Source organism: Zalophus californianus, chromosome 2 (assembly GCF_009762305.2).
Source record: "Zalophus californianus isolate mZalCal1 chromosome 2, mZalCal1.pri.v2, whole genome shotgun sequence".
NCBI classification, from domain to species: domain Eukaryota; kingdom Metazoa; phylum Chordata; class Mammalia; order Carnivora; family Otariidae; genus Zalophus; species Zalophus californianus.
In genome coordinates, this window is record NC_045596.1 from 133,457,781 (window position 1) to 133,480,628 (window position 22,848).

The 22,848-nt window shown below is 39.8% G+C and overlaps 1 protein-coding gene across 1 annotated transcript in view; it reads left to right on the forward strand.

Moving 5' to 3' along the window:
- Positions 1 to 5,080: 5,080 nt before the first annotated feature.
- Positions 5,081 to 22,848, forward strand: part of RXFP1 (relaxin family peptide receptor 1) — a 60,269-nt gene continuing 42,501 nt past the window's right edge. Inside the window, exons 1-2 of the mRNA XM_027599133.1 lie at positions 5,081 to 5,177; positions 5,288 to 5,425. Of these exons, the coding sequence (XP_027454934.1) occupies positions 5,111 to 5,177; positions 5,288 to 5,425 (205 nt within the window). The 5' untranslated portion in view covers positions 5,081 to 5,110. The remainder of the gene's footprint in view (positions 5,178 to 5,287; positions 5,426 to 22,848) is intronic.

The window sequence follows — 22,848 nt, forward strand, 5'->3', positions numbered from 1 at the left end:
ACGTCTGTCTACTTCTAAAATCTCTTAAAATCTATTGGAAAGTCTCTACTAGAAGATGAATAGCCACTGAGTATTAATTAATCAATTGCCTGTTCTGCAAGTGAGCTCATGTGTTAGTAGTCTGCAGTCATGGAGTGCTTTCCCATTGATTCTTCAACAATGCCGAGTCCTGGGTTTCTCAACCTGGGCACTACTGTCATTAGGACAGAGAGATCTTTGTTTGGGGGAGCCTTCCTATGCATTGTGAGATGTTTACCAGCATCCCTGGACTCTACTTCTTAGATGCCAACAGCAGCCCTCCCCTCTCCCTGTCACGCCAATAAAAAATGTCTCCAGACTTTGCCATTTGATCCCTGGGGTACAAGGAAAAATCATTCCTGTTTGAGACCCACTGACCTTATATTACCTTGTTTCAAAAGGTCTAAAGAGAGCTAACTACTATTACAAGTGAGATTTTTTAATCTATAGCTAAGAAACCAAATTTTCACACATTTGAACTGCTTGTAAATAACCTCAGATTATTTTATTATTATTAAAGCAGTACTCGCTTTTAAAAAACAAGTCCAAATATTCTTGAAGATATAAACTGCAGAGTAAAATCTCCCCTTTGTCCTGCAATTACTGGTCCCACTTCCCAAAGACGACCACTGTTGACGGTTTGTTGTGAATACATCAGCATTTTATAAACACAAGTATTATATCGCCTTTATTTTATATAAATCAGATCAAACTATACAGACTATTGTTCAACATACATATGTGAATATATAGTTCCGAAATTGCCCCATGTATCTAACAAACCTCTGCTGTGACTGATATTTTTGTTTTGTTTTTAAATATCTTAAATAGTGGGACACCTGGGTGGCTCAGTCAGTTAAGCGTCTGCCTTAGGCTCAGGTCATGATCCCGGGGTCCTGGGATCAAGCCCTACACTGGGCTCCTGGCTCAGCGGGGAACCTGCTTCTCCTTCTGCCTCCCACCCCCCTCCTGTTTGTGCGCATGCACGTGCTCTCTCTCCCTCTCTCTGACAAATAAATAAATCTTTAAAAAATATATCTTAAATAGTTATCGGCAGTCATCATTTAAGATAGAAATTATCTTTTAAAATAAATGGACTGTGGGCGCCTGGATGGCTCAGTCGATTAAGCATCTGCCTTCAGCTCAGGTCATGATCTCAAGGTCCTGGGATTGAGCCCTGTGTCAGACTCCCTGCTAAGAAGGGAGTCTGCTTCTCCCTCTCACTCTCCCTCTGTGCACTTTTTCTCTCTTTCAAGTAAATAAATAAAATATTTAAAAAAATAAAATATTAAAATAAAATAAAAGGACTGAATGTAGGGAAAGTTTGTGTGCGCATGTGCATGCATGTGTGTGCACACATGTGTGTTTATTTTACTTCCTAACAAGGTATTTAGTAAACTATCTCTATAGTCTTGATGCTGTAATTATCTAAGAAAATAGAATATTGCATATTTTCCAGAGATCATAAAAAGGATTTCAAATGCGGGAAATAAGTTGTAGAATCCAATGACACTCTTACCTTAGTGTTTACACGAGTCATAGCTGAACAGAAACACAATAAACATTTTAATGAAATGTACCAATTACACTCACCTACTTTATTTTAGATTTAACTGAACAGAGATGCCCTTAGGCATTGACTTCAGAGCAACCATATTAAAATGTTCCATATTAACATTTAAGGTTGTTTCACAATAAGGGTTATAATTTCACCTTCGAGTTGGCATTTTCATGAGTTCCCTAGACAAAATTGTAAGTGCTTGTGCATTTCTGTCAAGGTCTGTCAAAAAGTAAAAGCTAAGTTTTATTCCATTAATGATAAACCACTAGGAACTTTGCCTCCAAAAAATGTTTATTATTAAGATTTTAGTCCCGAGTTGGAAGAAAAAGGTTATTTTAGTAAGGTTTGTTTGTGCAGACTCACCTTGGTGCCAACTTTCCATCTCCAGTGACAAGAGTTGTTCTCCTCCTTATATGGAAGGTGGAAGAAGACACCTTCAAAAAGGGAAATTTTTGCCCTGCTTTTAGACTGATGGTGGAGGGCAGAGAGCCCTCCCTGTGTTTGTTTGTTTGTTTTTAACTGTCTTTAACTGTCTTAATACTTAGGCCAAAGTGGCATATTTTGGGGTGGCATAATATGATCCCCTTCAACTGCAAAATTCTCCGATAACCATCTTATACTGGCCCCTTACTCTATCATTCTATCATGGAGCCCTAAAGCTATTTGGTGATCAGAGAAAGGTATCCTTCTGTGCTGAGCGAGACAGAGGAGCTGTGCTAGCCCAGAGAGGAATTTTGGGGCCAGGCTGGGGTGAGGAGGTGTCCACGGAGGGAGCTGGTGTCTGGTATCGTGTATCAGGTTTCTAACAGGGCAAGGAGAGTGCTCATATAGGAAAAATGCCCATTACCAGGAGTCAGAACTGAATGGGGGTGAGGAGGGCGACCATGCAGGAAGAGGATCTGTCAAGATAATAACTATATTAAGGATAACAGAAAGCAGTTTCTCATTGTCAGAGAAGGGAGTTAGAGATATGTAAAGGGAAAAAATAGACTGAACCTTCTAGTGTTGGCTGGGAATTGGAATTCCCCCCTACAAAATGCTTATTAATTACAAAAGCTAACTTTACAGTGGAGGAGTTTTGGAGACATCACCTTAACCAAGTGACCAAAGTGATCATCATCAGTAATGGGACAAATCAAAATCTTGCATAACAGGCTGAAATGAGCATCACTTCTGTGAATTTCTTGCCAAAGGTGCATAATGTAAATCTAATTTTGATGAAATATCATACAACCAAAATTTAGGGACATTCTACAAAATGTTCAACTTGCAATCTTCATAAGTGTCGAGGTCATAAAAGATAAAGAAAGACTAAGAAACTATAGATTGAAGGAAACTAAAGAAATGTGACAATTAAACGCAAGGATTATGAACTAGATTCTTTTACTATAAAGGACTTTTGAGCAATATGTGAAACATGAATGGATTCTGAGGTTGACATGGTAGTAAGGCATCAATGTTAATTTCCTTATTTTGATGGTTCTAGCTTGGTTATGTAGGAGAATGCCCTTGCTTATAGAAAAAAACACAACCAAAATTTTTAGGTGTGATGGAGCATCTGATCGGAAACTTATTCTCAAATGATTTGGCGGGGGGGGATTCATTCTTTATACTATATTTGAAACTTTAAGTTTGATACCACCTCAAAATAAAGTTATTTTTAAAATATCACTATTTAAGACTTTATTTTTTTAAAGATTTATTTATTTATTTATTTATTTGAAAGAGAAAGAATGAGAGAGACAAAGAGCACATGAGAGTGGGGAGGGTCAGAGGGAGAAGCAGACTCCCTGCTGAGCAGGGAGCCCGATGCAGGACTCGATCCCGGGACTCCAGGATCATGACCTGAGCCGAAGGCAGTCGCTTAACCAACTGAGCCACCCAGGCACCCAATATCACTATTTAAGACTTTAAATATATCTTTGAATCATAATGTTATAAAAACGTGGAGTTAATTTCATGGCACAATCATTGAAGAGCTGTATCTGCTTCTAAAGATAAACTTAAAAGATAGGACATAAGAGCATAATATCCATAAAAATAAGTTACTCTGGAAGAATTTTCAAAACAGCAGCATGAAAACACAGGCAGGTATGTCTAGTTAAAACATCTTCTAACAGTAACTGTGGCTGAAGGCTGACAATTCATCAAAGAATTTTTCTGAAACCCCTGATTTTTATTTTTTTTTAAGTAAGCTGCACACCCAATGTGGGGCTCGAACACATGAACCCGAGATCAAGAGTCTCATGCTCTATGGACTGACCCAGCCAGGCATCCCTGAAACCCTTAAATTTTAAATTTTGTTCTTAAGACATTAATAAAGATATCAAAAGTCAGTATCAACACAAATTAACCTTATTTTATGTACACTTGAAGTCTCTGAAATGTATGATGTTCTACCAGTGACATCCAGTGGTACACAAATCCTTTGACTTAATTTTAATCAGTTTGTTGAAAAAAATATTGATAATTTTAAAATAATTTCACAAGTGAAAGTACTATTTACAACATAGCTCATTATTACATAGATTTAACCATTTCCTTCAACAAATGATGTGCTCTGAAAAACTAAGTACAGTCAAAACCTGACATAACTAGATTTCTTCTCTATAAAAATGTCACTTGCCCTGTTATTAAATGTCCTGCGGCATCTTTACAAAGAAAATAGCCATTTTTATTCTTTTCATGTCTTGATGACAGATTACAAATACATTTTTACAAAATAAATGCTATTGACAGTTCAAGCTATTCTGTTCTTATTTCTTATAATTGACAATATTCGAGAAAGTTCCAAGCAGGTACAAACTTGATAAGGATAATAAGCAACAGAATTACATTTGGGAGTCCCCAGTAATCTTCAAAGTTTATATAAATCTGAGGTTATAAAGTGGCATCGTTACTTTATATCCACACAAAAACCTGCATGTGGATTTTTATAGCAACTTTATTCATAACTGCCAAAATTTGGGTGCAACCTACAGATGTCCTTCTGTGGATACATTCAGACAATGGAATATTATTCAGTACTAAAAAGAAATTAGTTATTAAGCCATAAAAAGACATAGAGGATCTTTAAATGCATGTTACTAAGTGAAAAAAGCCCATCTGAAAAGGGCAGGAACTTTATTTCATTCAGTGCAGTTTGCACAAAATCTTGCACAAAGCCTCACACATAGGAACTATCCAATCTGTGAGTGAGCAGGTGCATGTACTTTCCTGATGGTCTCTATGTGTTCTTCCTCTAGTACCAGACCAACCTTGATTCTGAGAACTCAATAAATTCCTGATTTTTTAAATGATTGGCTGAGAGGTTTTTGAAAGAGAAGAAAGGAACTGAGTTAAACTCTAAAGTATGGCAGACATTTCATAGAAAAAGAAGGGTTGGTTGTGGGAGCAGGGGGGACGCCACCGCCCCCCCGCCCCGTCCTGCTCCCACAACCAACCGCAGGGGGACGGTTATCTGTGACATTCCACGTGGGAAACAACACGAGAAAAGGCAAAGAAAGGAGATTCCTGGCATCTTCTGGGAACATGGAAAAGAACGTCCCAATAGCATGGAGGTTCTTGGAAAAGAGCTGGCCTCAGGCTAGTGAGCAAGGTGAGGCTCCCATCTATACCTGACAGAATGAGAGCCTGTTTTAGGATACTGGGAGAAAACCACTTTTTGAAATGTTTTTTTATTAACCTTCTCTCCTCGTTCTTCATCAGTGGTTCCTGGGAGCGGGCAGGATGTCGAGTGTTCCCTCGGCTATTTCCCCTGTGGGAATATCACCAAGTGCCTGCCTCAGCTACTTCACTGCAACGGAGTGGACGACTGCGGCAACCGGGCTGATGAGGACAACTGCGGTGAGTGAAGCGCCCGCCCGTAGTCACCGCCGGACCCGGGGCGGACGCAGCGAACTGAAGTCGCTGACACATCTCCCAAGGAGAAAAGGGGAAAGAGAAAACTCAGTTGAAATACAAAATAGATGTCACTTAAGGACATCTTACATTTCTTTTATTAGCTTAAAACATCCATTCTTTTCAATGTGTTAGTCTCACAGCCAATATTTCAGGAAAGTGGTGATTGTGCACATAGTTTTTTATCCCGCAAACCGGTCCAGTGAGCATCTTACCGGCAGAAGGGTGTAGAAACTGAGAATATGGGCTCTGGAGCCAGACTGCCGGGTTTGAACTCGGGTACAACGATAACCAATGATGTAGTCTTGCGAATGTGTTTTAGCCTCTCTTTGCCTCCGTTTTCTCATGTTAGGAAAGGGTTTGGAAACTGACCCTTTGAATTTGGGAAGATTATATGTAAGAGATTAGAAGAAAGAGGCATACAGCAAGTGCTAGTTAAGTGTTAACGGCTATTGCCCTTTCTTATCTTTTGCTGACTACAGTTCTGAAGGACAAAAGAGACCTCCTAGAAAAGAACAAACAATTAAGTCCTCCCTACCTATTACTTAACCAACAATCATATTTATAATCTTGTAAAGCCAACAAGTAGGGCTTCCAGCCAGCAAGAATATCTGGAAAACTTGGCTTTGGGTTAGAATTTTGTTCAAATTTCTGAAGCCTCAAAAACACAAATGTATAAAAGAACTTCAGTTGGCTGGATTTGACTCACTAGGAAAATGGGCTTTGGTTAATAATGTAAATATAATAAGATTTCTCACTCATGGAGAAATAAGGTACTATTTTTGGAGGACAAAAACAGGCATGACGATTTGAAGTGCTGTCTAAATAATACATTGAGGAGGACTTGATGTCTTCACTCCCTGAAGTATTAGAGACTTTTTAAGGCACGACTTTGAAGGAGTTAACTCTTCAATGTTTGGAACATTGTCTCTAGATGGTGGAGGTTAACTCAAAACACACTTTCTAAACTGGTGAGCTTAAGCTAAAATTGCCTTTGATTTGGATGGCTATACATATGTGTTTTCTTCTTTAAAAATATATTTTTAAATATATATGCGTGATTATAATTAAATATATATTAGATACAAGTATATATAAATATAAAATTTTATATGTAATATAAAAATATATACTCTATCTTGTTAAAATACCTGAATACTGAACAAATTAAAAAAAGAAGAAGAAAAGAAAACAGTGTTCTGCCCACTGCCAGCCACTCTCAAGCTGCGAGCAGTTCAGATAGAGAAAGTGGCTTCAGGGCTTCCCACCAGTGGAAATGTTGGCAGGAAGCAGGAAAAAACTTCGTGCAACAGGAAATTTGCCACCAAAAGTAGTTTCTCAGTGAAAAAAAAGCTTGGGAGTTCCTGCTTGAGTGCTAAATTTAAAGAAACCAAGTAACAAAAGTAACAATCCTCACCGTGATACTTAGTTACTCAAGTTTCTCAGGATTTACCATCCAGCAAATTCAGATGTGGAGATCAGGCTCGGGAGATCTGGACTTCAGTTCTGGCTATGAAGAGGGTTAAAATGGCTGTTTTCTGCTCTGTGAAATGAGAATAATAAAAGGATCTGTGACCACCCAGTCTTCAAAAGATTCAATGAGATCCTGTATCTAAGATGCTCAGCCCAGTACTTGACACCTAATTAGCATTCAGTAAATGTTAAGTTGTGTATCAGTGAGCTGTTATTATTACAAACTTAGTGACATAAGAAGTAATCATCTATTTCGCTGGCCATTCGGTGGGTCAACAACTCAGCTCAGTTGGACTTTCTCAGGCATCTGCGGTTATCTGTGGATCAGCTTTGTCGTCATGCCTGGGACCTCGGCTGAGATAACCAGAGTGACTCAGCTCCAGAGTGGTCCTCCCGCAGGTCAAGCCAAGCTTGTTCCCGCAGTAGAGACATGGCACTCAGGAGTGAACTGGAAGCGTACAAGGCCTCTTGACACCTAGGCTCAAAAACGGCGCACTCGCCCCACGTCCTTGCCGAAGCGAGTCACAAGGTCGGCCATGTTTCAAGGGGTCAAATGGGCCCCTACCCCTGCTAAGAGGGGCTGCAAAGGCACACTGCCAGGGGCTTGCGCAGAGGGAAGGCAGGGACTGCAGCCTCTTCTGCAAATTCTACCACGGGTGCTATTATGATTGCTTTTCCCACAAGCATTGATATTAACTCTCAGTGACTCAGAGTCCCCACGTGGTGACTTTAGGAAGTCCTGTTAGTTAAACAATTTAAATATCTCTAGGAACAACCATGGTTTGTCTATTTACTTATTGAAACAGCAGCTCATATTTGAAGGAATGATATTTTTCCATACGCTTGCTTTTGTAGTTACATGTTCATACAAGTAGATGTGTGTGTGCCTGTGTGTGGGTCGGTGGGTGCACGTGTATCCTATTGATTATGGGATAGTCAGGAGGTGGGTAAGTTTTCCCACATCTCCTGAAAATGTAATTATAGTTTATTGGGGGGGGGGGGAAGGTAAACTGTGTAGATTTGTAGATTTGCACCTTAATTATGTTAGTTATCCTGATTAATTATCTTGGTGAATTTTAATAGAGAGAATACAACAGAGAAAATATTAAGGCCTATTCCTTTATACTTAGAATTTGAGTTCTGGTGACAAGGATGGACTTAACTCTTGTGAAAACAATACCAATCGGAATAAAAGTCGGGTTAGAGATGTATCCACCCATCATGGTTTCTTCTTTTTCCACCTCTTTGACTTTTTCTCCCTCCCAGTCTTTATTCAGCTCTCTGGATCTGAGAGCCATTCTCTCTCATTCCATCTTATCGTTTCCATGTGTCTCCCCACTTCCATTCTGCCCCCATAACTGTCCCCATCCCTTTTTTCACTCTCTCTCAACTTCCCTTTCATGCTTGTCTTTTCCTCTATTCTTTTCTCTCTCAAACGGAGTCTATCACAATATTCATAAATTAGACTTTAATTATCATTTCGCTCACCTCATTAAGTTTATAAACTGGTTGTTAAATAGATTTTAATATCTTTACCTCCAAAGAAAAAAACCCAAGCAGTTGCTTTTAATTTCTATGTGGCACTCAATAGATACCTGCCACCCCTACTGCACCCTTGGGCTGTGTATCCCAGAATAGTGGCTTGTATTTTATTGTAAGTAGACTCTGAGGTTCAAGAAAATCTTGGCGGGGGGGGCCTGGGTGGCTCAGTCGTTAAGCCTCTGCCTTCGTCTCGGGTCATGATTCCAGGGTCCTGGGATCGAGTCCCGCATCGGGCTCCCTGCTCAGCAGGAAGCCTGCTTCTCCCTCTCCCACTCCCCCTGCTGGTGTTCCCTCTCTCGCTGTGTCTCTCTCTGTCAAATAAATAAATAAAATCTTTAAAAAAAAAAAGAAAGAAAATCTTCAGGGGGTTCTGTGAATTCCCTGGAAACTATAAAATGCTGTATATTTGTGCACATGTAGACTTTCAATAAAAAGTATCCATAACATCAAACCTTTGCAAAAGGTTTTATAGTTTTTAAAAGGCAAAAAAGATTCCTAATCCCTGTCATTGACTAAAACAGAAATCTCCTAAAAAACGATTTAATCCTGAGTTGGAATCAATTTCCCCCAATTAGCACTCAGAATTCACTCGTGTAAAATTATTATATTGTCAGTAGTTTACAAAAATAATCACAACAATAATGACTTTTCCTTACCTTCTTTGATTTCTCTTTAAATAGAAACAGAATTGTTGGAAGATTCCTCAACCAGGCATCAGAAAGCTCAGGCTCAGATCCTAGAAGTGCCTCTTTCTGTATGTTGTTACCTGCCTGGGCAAATCATTTTTTGGCTCAGTCCCATTTTCCTTATTTGTGAGATTGGAATAATAAATTTGTTGTGAGAATTAAGTGAATTACATATATCTATCTATCTATCTATCTATCTATCTATCTATCTATCTATCAGGGAATCAATCTGTGCAGATCAGATTATTGACCCCTATATTCAGTAGTTACTCTCGAGTTTACATCTTTTTAATTCGATCCCAGGAATTGCTTATATTTGACTGGACTTCAAAACAGGGAAATCCTGGTCTGTATGTATGAAGGGAAGTGTGAAACAAGTTGAGTCAAAATAGTATAAGCAATCTGTTCTGAAAGTTTTACTAATTTGTTGTCTTAAGGACCTCTGACATGAGCAGGGAATTCATTCATAAAAATAAAATATTCAGGTCACAGATGAAATAACTCAAGTTCTAGCTATAGATGTATATAAAGACCTTAAATCTTGGCATATGAAAATGAACAGCATTTTGTTTAATCAAAAATACTAATTAAAAATACAAGTGACATTTGAAAAGCAATTAATATTAAAATGTTTTTATTAGACCAAAAAGAGTATGCTATTTTAAAACCTCCTTTATTCACCATTGCCAACATTTGAAAACCCTCAAATCTAGTTTTGGAAATATGGGTGAAATCATAATCTCTTCTTATGAAAACATGTCTATGTAACAAATACTATGTTAAACTATTACTGGTTTTATGTCAGAAATATATCTCTTGGGCGCCTGGGTGGCTCAGCCGTTAAGTGTCTGCCTTCAGCTCAGGTCATGATCCCAGGGTCCTGGGATTGAGTCCCGCATTGGGCTCCCTGCTCAGTGGGGAGCCTGCTTCTCCCTCTGCCTCTCTCTCTCTCTCTCTCTGTCTGTCTCTTATGAATAAATAAATAAAATCTTTTTTTAAAAAAGAAAAGAAGTATATCTCTCCTGAAATTCATCTAGACCAGCGAATCTCCCCGTGTAGTTCTGGACCAAACTCCTCAGCATTAGCCACGAAGTTAAGAATGCAAGTTCTCAGGCCCCAGACCAGCCCGGGTGAATCCGAAACTCAGCCAGTGGCTGAACAATGTTTCTGCAAGCTCTTTAAGTCATTCCGACGCACACTACACTTTGAGAACCACTGACCGACACCCAAGCGAGCAGAAAATAAGGAATACACGTGAAATAGTAACATCAGTAGAAATAAACGAGAATCAAGTGTTCCATGGTATGCCAGCATGCTCATTTGCTAACAAACTCCATTATCATTATAATCAAATGTGTTCGTTTCTGTAAGAAACCCTGACACTGCATTGGTTGCAGTCATCTAGAAATACATATATTAAAAAAAAAATTGAACTCTGGTCAAAACCTCAACCATGGTCAGCTGACACGCTGTTGCTGTCCATGGGTGAGTAGGCTAGGACATCCCAGGAAGGATAACAGAATTTCACCACCACCTTTAGGGCCCGGGTGATAAAAATGATGAAATGCAGTTATTTCTCTTGCATCTTATTACCGAATCCCCTTCACCAGCTGTGGGTTGTTTTTTTTTCCTTCTTCTCATTTTATAGTATCTGGGTAATTTGTGTTCCCCTGGCTGTTCATTTTTAAGATATTCATGTTTATATTCTGTTTAATGCCAATTAAATTAAGTCAGAAAGTTGGTTCTTTTCAAAATATGTAAATCTCATGCATATTTGAATAAGTATCATTAAATATATTTATAATCACATAAAATACAGTATCTTAACATATAAATTAAAGAAAAACCCACAGCTAAAAATCAATTTTAGAGGGATCATTTATGACTTAACAGCATATTGCCAAATAAAAAAATTTTTTGTAATGGAAGGGGACTACTTTTCCTTAATTAGAACTTTTAAGATATATCCAAAAACATACCTCCAAGCTACTTAACATTGACACTAATAATAATTATTAAAATAGAAAAGTAAGTCAAATCAAAATAGTAGTAATAAAATTTAGCAGAGTCACCAAGAAAATGAAACACCATTAAATAAATTAAACTGATTCCTCATGTATTGAACTGGAATATGAACTAAATATATTTGGAAAAAAAAATACAACCTTTGTATTATCACAGGCATTTTAAAGAAGCACTCTGATTTGGCTATTGAATTCCCAGTTTTCTTTTAAAAAATAATTTCTCGATAATGGGATAGTTTACTGAATATAAAAATAAAATAAAATGTCTCAGTATAAAAAATATAACACATCTACTCACTGAACATTTTTCATGGACATAATGCAAACAAAAGCAATAGATTTAAAGTTTTCCACTGCATTCACAAAAATCCCTTTCTTCCTAAAATATTTGGGCAATACAGAATTCATAGACATATACAGACACACATTTGTCAAAATCAATTGCACCATTTTTATAACTTTGATCCTTACTGATAAGCTTCAATATGAAAATGAACAATTTTTCCCCTGAGTTATACCATTTGATATATTCCCACACAATTTTCCATATGTTTTTGCCATGTATCACTAACCCATTTTTCTTCTCAGAACTGTCACAGATGCGATCAAACAAGGCTAGGGACCAAAAAAAAAAAAAAAAAAAAAACTTCAGGAATCATTAGAGCAGTATTTGTTGCAAGAATGACAAATCAAAAAAAAGTGGGACCTTTCGCTTTTTCAGCTAAAACTCTCAGATACTTGGGAGAATACATCTGGGTAAATACTGAGGGAATTGGATTAGAAAAAGGTGAAACCTTCACCGAGAAATCATTTATGTCCATTTTAAACTGAGTACTAACTCAGTAGTAAAAATGAAATAATAAAGTAGAATCAAATTCTCAGATACTATGGCATTTATTCACTACCTCTAGATTCTTATTTAAAAAGAACTCTGGGGCACCTGGGTGGCTCAGTTGGTTAAGCGACTGCCTTCAGCTCAGGTCATGATCCTGGAGTCCCGGGATCGAGTCCCACATCGGGCTTCCTGCTCAGCAGGGAGTCTGCTTCTCCCTCTGACCCTCTTCCCTCTCGTGCTTTCTATCTCTCATTCTCTCTCTCTCTCTCTGAAATAAATAAATAAAATCTTTAAAAAAATAAAAATAAAAAGAACTCTGCATTTCCAGATTAGAAATTTGCTAGCATTCCTTCTTTTGTATTATAAGCAGATGGTCATACAAAGAGGGCTCTCCGTCGAAGTCACATCAACCCACCTCATCCCCCTATTGGAGCCAAGTTGAATTACTCTACCATAAGGACCCAAGCTCTGATACCATCCCTCAGTAGATTCTTTTTTTTTTAATGTTTTATTTATTTATTCATGAGAGTCAGAGAGAGAGAGAGAGAGGCAGAGGGAGAAGCAGGCTCCCTGCCTAGCAGGGAGCCCGATGCGGGACTCGATCCCAGGACCCTGGGATCATGACCTGAGCCAAAGGCAGACGCTTAACCATCTGAGCCACCCAGGTGCCCCCCTTAGTAGATTCTTTGAACATTCCTCACTTTAGCAGAGGAAAAGGATGTCTACAGGAAAAAAGATGAAGACATTTGTTATTCTGTTTCCATGTTAGTATTTCTATCATCCACAGGGGAAATAGAAATCTCTTCTAATACATTTTGAGTGGTGTAGTAGGCTAGTATCTGCTAAAAATTCATGTCCACCTACAACCTCAGAATGTGACCTTATTTGGAAATAAGGTCTTTGCAGATGTAATGAAGGTAAGGAGTTTCTGGTTTCCCCCAGATTCTGCTGCCTAGGGAGAAGGGAGGGCAAGAAGACCCTTCCATTCTCTCCTTCTCTGGTCCAGGTATCTTGTGCAGATGAGGAACAGCAAAGCCCGCCCTCCTTTTTTGTTTTTCCAAATCTCAATGCTCAAATATAGGCCTTTGAAAATCAATTGCTAAGAATTTGACTCCTTTTGTTATCTGCAAGCTTCTGCTTGTCCTTTCCCCAAGGCAATGAAAGTGGAAAAATTTAGCTGCCTGCTGTAGGTAAAAGGACAGAGAATGCAAAAAATTCAAGGGAAGAAAAACTTCGTTAATACCCCAAAATATTTTCCTGTCACTGGCTTGACACTTCCTAACCTATGAGAATTAGATACACAGTATTTATTTACGAGTGTGATGGTGATAACATATATTTTTAAATTTTAAAAAGATGTTAAGAACGTTTGAAGTGTATTCAAGGACTCCTTTAATTTGTAACTGAGCCTGAATTGAAAATTCTGGAACATCAAATATTTCTTCATTTCCTAAATACAGCTTTTTATCCAGGTGTCAGAATGATGGCAATGCCAGGAAGTTTGATGTAGAACTTAGCTCTTCTCACTTTAGAATATTCCACTTAAAGTTGGTGACGTACCTTTTTTAAGGTTAAAAATGCAAGAGGAAAAGTGACATGGGTCATGAGTATGTATTAATATACAAGCATGCATTGTATGCTCAAAAATACGTGGTTTTCGATCTCTTATTCTCAAAATAGAATGGGCACTACCTAAGTAGCTGAACCCTTGACTTTTCTATACAGACAAACCTCAGTTTATTTTTTTAAGCTTTTATTTAAATTCCAGTTAGTTAACATACAGTGTAGTATGGATTCAACACCTGTAATTCAACACTTCCATACAACACCTGGTCCTCATCGCCACAAGTGCCCTCCTGAATCCCCATCACCTATTTCACCCATCCCCACCCACCTCCCGTCTGGTGATCATCAGTTTGTTCTCTACAGTCAAGAGTCTGTTTCTTGGTTTGCTCTTCTCTTTTTTTCCCCCTTTGCTTGACAAACCTCAATTCATTTTTTTTTTTAAGATTTTACTTATTTGTCAGAGAAAGAGAGAGAGAGAGCACAAGCAGGGGGAGTTGCAGGCAGAGGGAGAAGCAGATTCCCTGCTGAGCAAGGAGCCAGATGCGGGACTCGATTCCAGGACCCTGGGATCATGACCTGAGCTGATGGCAGACGCTTAACCGACTGAGCCACCCAGGCTTCCCGACAAACCTCAATTTAACCTCACTGTTTATCCAACAATGTTTAACAATGTTTGGGTTAACTTCACCAAAACTTCCATCTCAGAGCACTTCCTACTAGATAGGCCACAAAGGACAGTTTCTTTAGTGGCCTTAATTTCCTTTAAAATAGGCCCAAGATAACGTCACACACCTTAATTTCTTCAGAGTTGCGTCCAAAGGTATTAAAAGCCTACAAACAGGCTACTGCATTCTTTCCAGCAAACTACTATTGTCACATAGTTAGCTGGGAGAATTGTTCTGCCTGGCCAGCCAGCGGTCCAAAGGTTTATTCTAATGGCCCTGGGCACCTTTACTTTGGGGATCATTACTTTCTGAGAAAAAGATTCTCCATATATCCCAAGAATGGGTGCTGAGACTTGAGTAAATGTCTAAGAATCAGGAATGCCCCACTTTACGTAAATCCAAACTTTATAAATTATTCATTCATTAGTCAATAAGCAGGTATGCTCTGTAACCCATGGGACTTAACGCCTTCATTTGAACAAAAGACAAGACCGTTCAGTGCAGCATCCTTATATCCTCCTTTGTTCTGGCCTCCTCTCAGAGACTCAAGTCCCTTAACTTTTGATTATTCAAAACCCAAATATCAAAGGAGTGGCTCCTGCAAATCTGTGCGAACTTTTGGGAAGCCAGGTCTCAGAACTAGCTGCAGCATTGTCCTGGGGGCTGGTGAGAGGCGCTAGAGTTCTGAGCTCCACCCTCTGAAATGCTGAACTTGTAGGTGGTACAGGAGCCCAGAAATCTGCGTTTAACGAACACAGCAGATGAATATGACACCCGTTAACATCTCCTTTTTTAAGATTTTATTTATTTATTTGACAGAGAGAGACACAGCGAGAGAAAGAGCACAAGCAGGGGGAGTGGGAGAGGGAGAAACAGGCTTCCCACTGAGCAAGGAGGCCCACACGGGGCTCAATCCCAGGACCGCGGGATCATGACCTGAGCCGAAGGCAGACACTTAACGGCTGAGCCACCCAGGCACCCCACACTCATTAACATTTTGAAATGATTCACTTTCCCATGCATAGACAATTTTATTGCCATATTCAGAACACCTAGAAAGTGATTAATCAGTGCACAGCAGCAGTTTTCAAACTTGAGCAGGCCAGCAGATCAGGCTTGTTAAAACCTAGATGGCTCGGCCCCATCTCCAGTTTCAGATTCAATGCCCCTGGAGTGTGGCTCAAGAATATGCTTTTCTTCCAAGTCCCCAAGTGATGCTGATGCTGCTGGTCCTGGATCTACGTTTTGAAAACCAGTGATCTAGGCATACTCTTTCTTATGCAAATGCAAAAGCAAACACTTTCCAAAATGTATGGCGTCTTATAACAAGAATTCAACAAAATTCAAGATATTTCTTTAATGCCTGACTTCTCCTTTCCTCCTGCCAGCATGCATTATTAATCCTAAGTGGAGATATAGGACGCAGTATTTCTAAACATATTTCACCACAGAGCTCTCTTCTCATGGAGAAACCCAGGAAACTATTTGAGGAAAGCCTGATAATAGCACCATAGCAATTTAGTGCATTCAAGAAACTTGGACCTGGGGCGTACCTGGCTGGCTCAGTCAGTGGGGCATGCAACTCTTGATCTCAGGGTCGTGAGTTCAAGCCCCATGTTGGGTATGGAGCCTACCTAAAATAAATAAAAACATATTTTAAAAAAAGAAGAAAGAAAAGAAACTTGGGCCTTTCCCATTCACGTCCAGACCTCATCCCTTGAACCTCCACCCCTGCCCCGCACCCCACACCAGTGCCAGGAGAATCTGAGAACACGGGCGGGAGAGGTGCCTTGTCCAGAATTCTCATTGATGTGTAATCCAGTTTTCCATAAAACTAAATTATAACAAACACTTGGTGCAAGCGAAATAATGTTTTAGTATTTCCTATACCACATTTTAAATATGCTAAAAAGTACTCTGTAGTCACTGAAGTATATAAAAAATGCTTAAGTTTCTAAGATTATTTCCTACTATACTCTCATAAGGAGATAAAATACACATATAAATAAGCATAGTATGAAACAGATTACAGTAAGTATAATAAGAAAGATATAAGCAACGTGCCCTTAAATGAGGGACCACTTGCATTAGTCTTATTTAAGTGTTTGGACTACTCATTATTTATTAACAGTCAGCAATTTTGCTAAAGGAAAAGAAATATGCTTCCTCTGATTGACAGGATTTTTCTGTTACAAAATCGAGCTGTGTTCCACCACATGTGGGAAGGGCTGTAGCTGACCGGGGTGAATTTCCTAATGCAGTTCTCCCAAACCTTGGCTCTAAGACTCAGCTGGGACACCTATGAAAAATATAGATCCCTAGACCCCCTACTGACCACGTAAATCAGAATGTCCAATGGAAGAGACTGGAAAACTGTGTTTTCGGTAAGTGCCCCAGTTCCCAAATTTTACTGTAGAAGAAGAGACTGGATTTTCTCTGAAGTGTGTTTGAGGATAGAGCCTCATTCATTCATTCATTCATTCACTCAGCGAACATCTACTGAGCCCATGCAGCATGCACACCAGATTTTTCTTGGTCTGTGTCATTAATTTTTATCCACACTGTGTTAAATAACAAATATTCAACTGAATAAATTGATCAAATTGGCTTTATTTAATGATTCATGAATCAAGCAGCATCCAAGCTAGCAGGTAGAAAGAAGCTCTGTTGAGCCATAGAAAAGGAAATGTTTCTAGGGGCACCTGGGTGGCTCAGTCGGTTAAGCGTCTGCCTTTGGCTGAGGTCATGATCCCAGAGTCCTGCGATCGAGCCCTGAATTGGGCTCCCTGTTCAGTGGAGAGTCTGCTTCTCCCTCTCCCTCCACCCCTCTCCTCCGCTCATGTTCTCTCTCTCTCAAATAAATAAATAAAATTTAAAAAAAAAGAAAGAAAAGTTTTCTAAAGGCAGAGGGGGAACCAAAAAAAGGAAATTATTAACAAAGAATGCATTGTTTTAGGCAAGGTTGCCCTCCTAAGAGAAACAGAAGGGGGTTATCAGCAGATTACCTCCTAGTGCTAACCGGGAAATTTCAGGTTGGCTGGTTAAAGGTCACATTCCTGGGGAGTTAAGACTGCCGTTAGGTTAGGTATTAAGTCTCGGTTTGCTGATGTGGGGATTAGCACCAGTGACACCATTTGGGGCCTGCTGTCTCCTTTTTAACACTAGCATCATTACATCATTTTTTAGCTAGAAAAATCACTTTTTTAGTAAACATATATATCTGTCATCAATGCTGTTCATGCAGCAATACTAACACATAGGAACCCATAACCCCTACCACAGTGTTCTTTGAGGACAGCACTCATTACGCTACCTTGGGATACCTCAAGAAAAATCAGAGAATCAAACTTCAGGGGGATCATTACTCAAGTATGAAAAACCATTCTGCTCACTGCCCCACACGTCCTTAAAAATGAAGGAATTAAAATATAGAAACACACATACCAAAAGCTGTTTTCTTAAAAATGCTAAGTTTCCAATTTTGCAACTTTGGCTACAATTCCTATGTTCTATGTTCCTGCCTTCTGGTGGGAGGAAGTAATGGGTGGGAAGAAGCAAATGCTTTGGGAAGATGGAAGGGAAGGTAAAAGCTAATTACTAAAAAGCTTGTGTGTTTGAAGATGTTGCTGTTGAAAAAAAGATCTCCCTGGAAAAAGGTATGTTCTATCTTGGGGAAGTATAAGCAGGTTTATCCCGCTTCCTTCTGCATTCTAAAATTCCCCACATCTATCCTGATATCACCTCTTCTTCTCCTCTTCTTTCACTCCCTTTTTTTCTGTGTGTGTGTTGTGTTGAGGTACAATAAGGTAGAAAGGGAGAGGAAAGGAATAAGATTAAGAAAAAGAAAAGAGGGGCTCCTGGGTTGGCTCGGTCAGTTAAATGTCCAACTCTTGGTTTCAGTTCAGGTCATGATCTCAGGGTCCTGGGATTGAGCCCTGTCTAGGGCTCCGTGCTCAGAGGGCAGTCTGCTTGAGGTTCTCTCTTCCTCTCCCTGCCCTTCTCCACCCCCACCCCCCCACTCCTGCTCGCTCTCTCTCTAAAATAAATAAATAAATCTTTTTTTCCCGAGATTTTATTTATTTATTTGAAAGAAAGAGAGAGTGAGCGAGACAGAGAACACAAGCAGGGGGAGTGAGAGAAGGAGAAGCACGCTCCCTGCTGAGCAGGGAGCCCGATGCGGAGCTCGATCCCAGGACCCTGGGATCATGACCTGAGCTGAAAGTAGTTGCTTAACCACTGAGCCACCCAGGTGCCCCAAATAAATGAATCTTTAAAAAAAGAAAAAGAAAAGAGAAGCAGCATAAATAACTACACTCTGTGAATTTGTTGGACCTAAATGTTGCAGCCAAGGCCATATACAGTGAACCCCTTAAATTAGAGAGCAATGGTGAGGGACCAAGGATTAGCACAGGGCCCCAAACCCGTGATTTCAAGCACTGCACTGTAAGTTAATGGTAAAAATGCAGCACATTGAAATAGTTCATTTGTAAAAGTTCAGTTCAATACAGGGCCTGCTAAGAACCAGAGTGAATGAAAATCAACATCTACTGGCACTGACCCAACCCCCTAATCTCATAAATTTCCTAGCAGCAGTGAAACACTAACCACAGAAACAGCCCTGTGTTCTGGAATGCTGTCACCTCACCTGATTTCCATTGCTGTTTTCTGAGGTCTGGGTGGATATCTCAGAACGTGAACATGAACATGGGGTGTGTACATCCCCCTCCTACAAAACCAACAAAGCACTGGCAGCCTGCAAGGAGAAATTCTTCAGACCTTTGCAAACCACTTCCTCCCTTGCTCTGTAGATACACAACAAACTTGCTTATAAAAATAATTAATGCCTCATCATAGCCAGAGCCAAATGACTTATCTTACTTGTTTTATTTATAACATTTATAAATATATAAAAATCATTACATAAATATGAAAATTAATTTGTTTTTTAAATTAATTTTTAGTAATATTTTAATGATTTACAATGCTCTCACTTATTCCATAAGTAACAATAGCAATGAACTTAAATTTCAGTTAATAACTACTTCTGGTTGTTATTTTAATGAATCTTTGTATAGCTCATGCAATTCTGATGTAAGAGCCTCAATAATGGAAATGAAATAGACAACAGAAAAATAGGTAGTAAACAGTAATAACTATTTAAAGCTGACATCACGCAAAAGTTGGAATTCTGTAGGTAGACTATCAACTGATAAATCATGTATTTGACTTAGAAAAGAGAATGTGAAAATAATTTTATTATTTTAACTCTTTAATAATTTTTAGTAATGTTTCACTTAAACTTCTTAGAAGCAATTCCACCTGTAAATGGAAATGACAATAATGATCAGATAGAGTTATGTGGACAAAATAAAGTACCTACTACAGTATAGTAGGTATTTGCTAAGCACAAGTTTTCTCAGTGCTAGGTGCTAATATTCAATTTCTCTGCTAAAATGGGGGAATCAAGGGACGCCTGGGTGGCTCAGATGGTTAAGCGTCTGCCTTCGGCTCAGGTCATGATCCCAGGGTCCTGGGATCAAGTCCCACATTGGGCTCCCTGCTCAGAGGGGAGCCTGTTTCTCTCTCTGCCCTCTGCCCCTGCCCCTGATTGTGCTTTCTCTCTCTATCTCTCTCTCTCTCTCTAACAAACAAATAAAATCTTTAAAAAAAATTTTTTTAAATAAAATAAAAGGGGGGAATCAAAATCTCTCACAAAATTCTCCTTTCTTATATCTAAAGATATGAACCAAGTTTTTAAAAATAAAAACTTGCCAAAAAGCCAACAAACACAGCCAAACCAGGAAAGGGGGACAAGCCAATGCCCTAAACCAAAACCTGACAGGCAAGGAAACAAACAGAAAATTCTGCACTCAATCTTAGCCAAAAGGCCAAGAAGTGATACAAATAGATAACTTTGGAGCCCAGAAGAGTAGAACATTTTGTAAGGCTCCTGACCCTGTCCCCAGAACCCACATGGGAGATGAAGAAAAATGTTGAAAAGTGTCATCATTTCTGTAGCAAGACCACAAAACTAAACTACAATGAAGCTCAGTTTCAGAAAAAATGCACTGCCTTGTTCTTACTCTTGAGATTCCACTTGAGCTCCCCAAATGCTGTAAATGTCCAATCACACTTAAACCACATTTTAATCCAATAATTCAAAGGGTCTCTGTATCTATCAGGGTTTTAATGCATAAAACAGAACCCATTCTAGGTATGTTAAGCAGAAATCAGATACTTACAAAATTCTCAGTCTGGCTGGGACTGGGCGTCCGCAAAGCTCCCCTTGGTGTCATTGAATCCAACAGCACACCACCTAGCTACAACCCAGAGACTGAGACAGTGGCTACCACCACCACTGCTGATCCTGATGCCCCTACCACTAACACAACTGCCTCTTTGCACCCACAAAGCTGCTGGTACCCAAATTGCCCTGCCGCTGCCGTGATTGCCTCTTAACATGATGTCTCTGTTTTAGACATACCAGCAGGAAAATGATCTCTACTTCTCTTCTAGCAGCCAAAATATGTGTGAGTGCACCCCATCCTGGCTGTGAAGGAGATGAGAGATGTTGTTGTAAGCTTTTCAGTCTCTGCTTTCCAGGAACACACCAATGAAGGGGGAACTGAATGGAGGTTGAGCAAGTCAATCTACAGTATCCACCACAGGTCCATTGCAGCTCTACAACGCAATAGCCATGTTCGTTGTGATCTACCCCTTCGGTGACTCAATCAGTACCACTTAGGATTACCCTCTCAACTTTATTTAGCCTAAGGTAACATTGAGTCTGGATTCAGTCAACAATCTGGCAAACTACTGCTTGAGCTAGCACACTGAATCCAGAAACCTGTATTGATGAACTTTGCCCAATCCAAGTTATAGTCTCTCCTCCTGGTCTAGCACGCTCAGAAATTGCTCCTGCACAATTTCCTTGGGTTTCTGCTTATCTAAAAGAGCAAAATCTTTTGGTATGTCAGTCTTCACTTTCTAAGTCCAACTTGTCCTTGGCTTCTGGGATGTGCTTATAATAGGCTGGGGGTCAAAGAAGAATGCTCAAAGTGTGGGGCCTGGAGAGACTTCACAAGTTATTCACCTCAAGTAAAGTAACTCACATGTCTCCCACAAACTACAGCCAACCTCATGGGACAGGGGAAGGGAGCTGCTTCTGCTGACAGGAGAGGTTGCACGGGCTAAGGATTTAGAGTATTCAAATTCAACTCAACACATTCAAATGTCCCATCACAGTTCACAGGGTCTCCTTCCAAACCAGGGTCCTAATGTTCACTTAAAAGAGATAACTACACATGAATTAGGCTTATACTGTAAACTTGGTAACCCATTGGATCAGATTCTACCTGATTCGAGGTTACATCAACTCTGAGACCACAAGATATAAAAGATTATCTTAGAGCGGTCATGGAAGCCCCCTGGTTCTCTGAACTTTTTCAAACTGATAATGTTAAACCCCGGGCATATCATTTCCTTGCTTTAATCTCTCCAGGACAACTCCATAGCTATCTTATTCCATAACCCTTGAAATTCCTCATTTTCATTCTAATGATTTATCATAACAACCACTTTGCCAGAGTGTAGCCTTCTAAGAGGCGTGTCATAAGGAAGCCATAAATGATCATTTAAGGAACTCCTTTGTCACCGTGTGCCATAACCTTTGAGCGTCCTATTTTCTGATAGTAACAGTATTACCATTATCTTCAAAACCAACCAGATCAGATCATCAATCCAATGTTTCCATCCTTGAGAGTCTTTATCCACAATCTCTTCTGGGAGAAGGAAACAGAAACCACTCCAGATTGGGGTCTGGAGGGGAGCCCTTAAGAAAAAAGAGATTTCATACAAAGAAGAAGGTGTTTATAGAATCATTGTAAAGGCTATAGAAGCAGGAGTCAAGAGTGAGGACAAATCACCACCATGCAAGCTCTAGATCGAGAAGCATCTGCTACTGTTGCCACTGGTTACTAGTACTGCTAATCATCTCTTTACCTATGAAACTGAACCATGAGGCAGGATACAGTAACTGCCCCAACTCGCGCTAGAGACCCACAAGACGGGCATCTACAAACGTCCAGTCTCACTTGCGTGCATCCAAATGGTAGAAACATATCTCTAACAAGAACCCTAGCTGCTTGAGGTCTGGAAAACATAGATTTGAGTTACCAACTTCTAAAGAACATGAAAGCATTCTAAACCCAGTATAGAACAGAGGAGGAGCAAACTGCACAAAATCCACCAGGGTTTCAATAACTTGTAGTCTCTGGCTGTACAAGCTCAGTCTCTCCAGTTTCCTCCCCTTCTTCCTGTTTCTGTGCTCGAGAAGTCATCCTCATGATGTCAGAGGCTGGGGAGGCACCTTGAACTGGTTCCTGGGTATTTGATGGCTGGTATTTGCTATTTCTAGGATGTTGCTCCTGGCCACCTAGTTACTGGTGCCCAGCTGGGGTTTCCTGCTGAATGGCTTTAACCTCAGGTAATACTGGCCAGCGCGGGGCCCCTAGATGACTCTATTTGTGCCACGGCACAGCCTGGTGACATCAGCCCCAAACACCATCAAGGTTCTGTA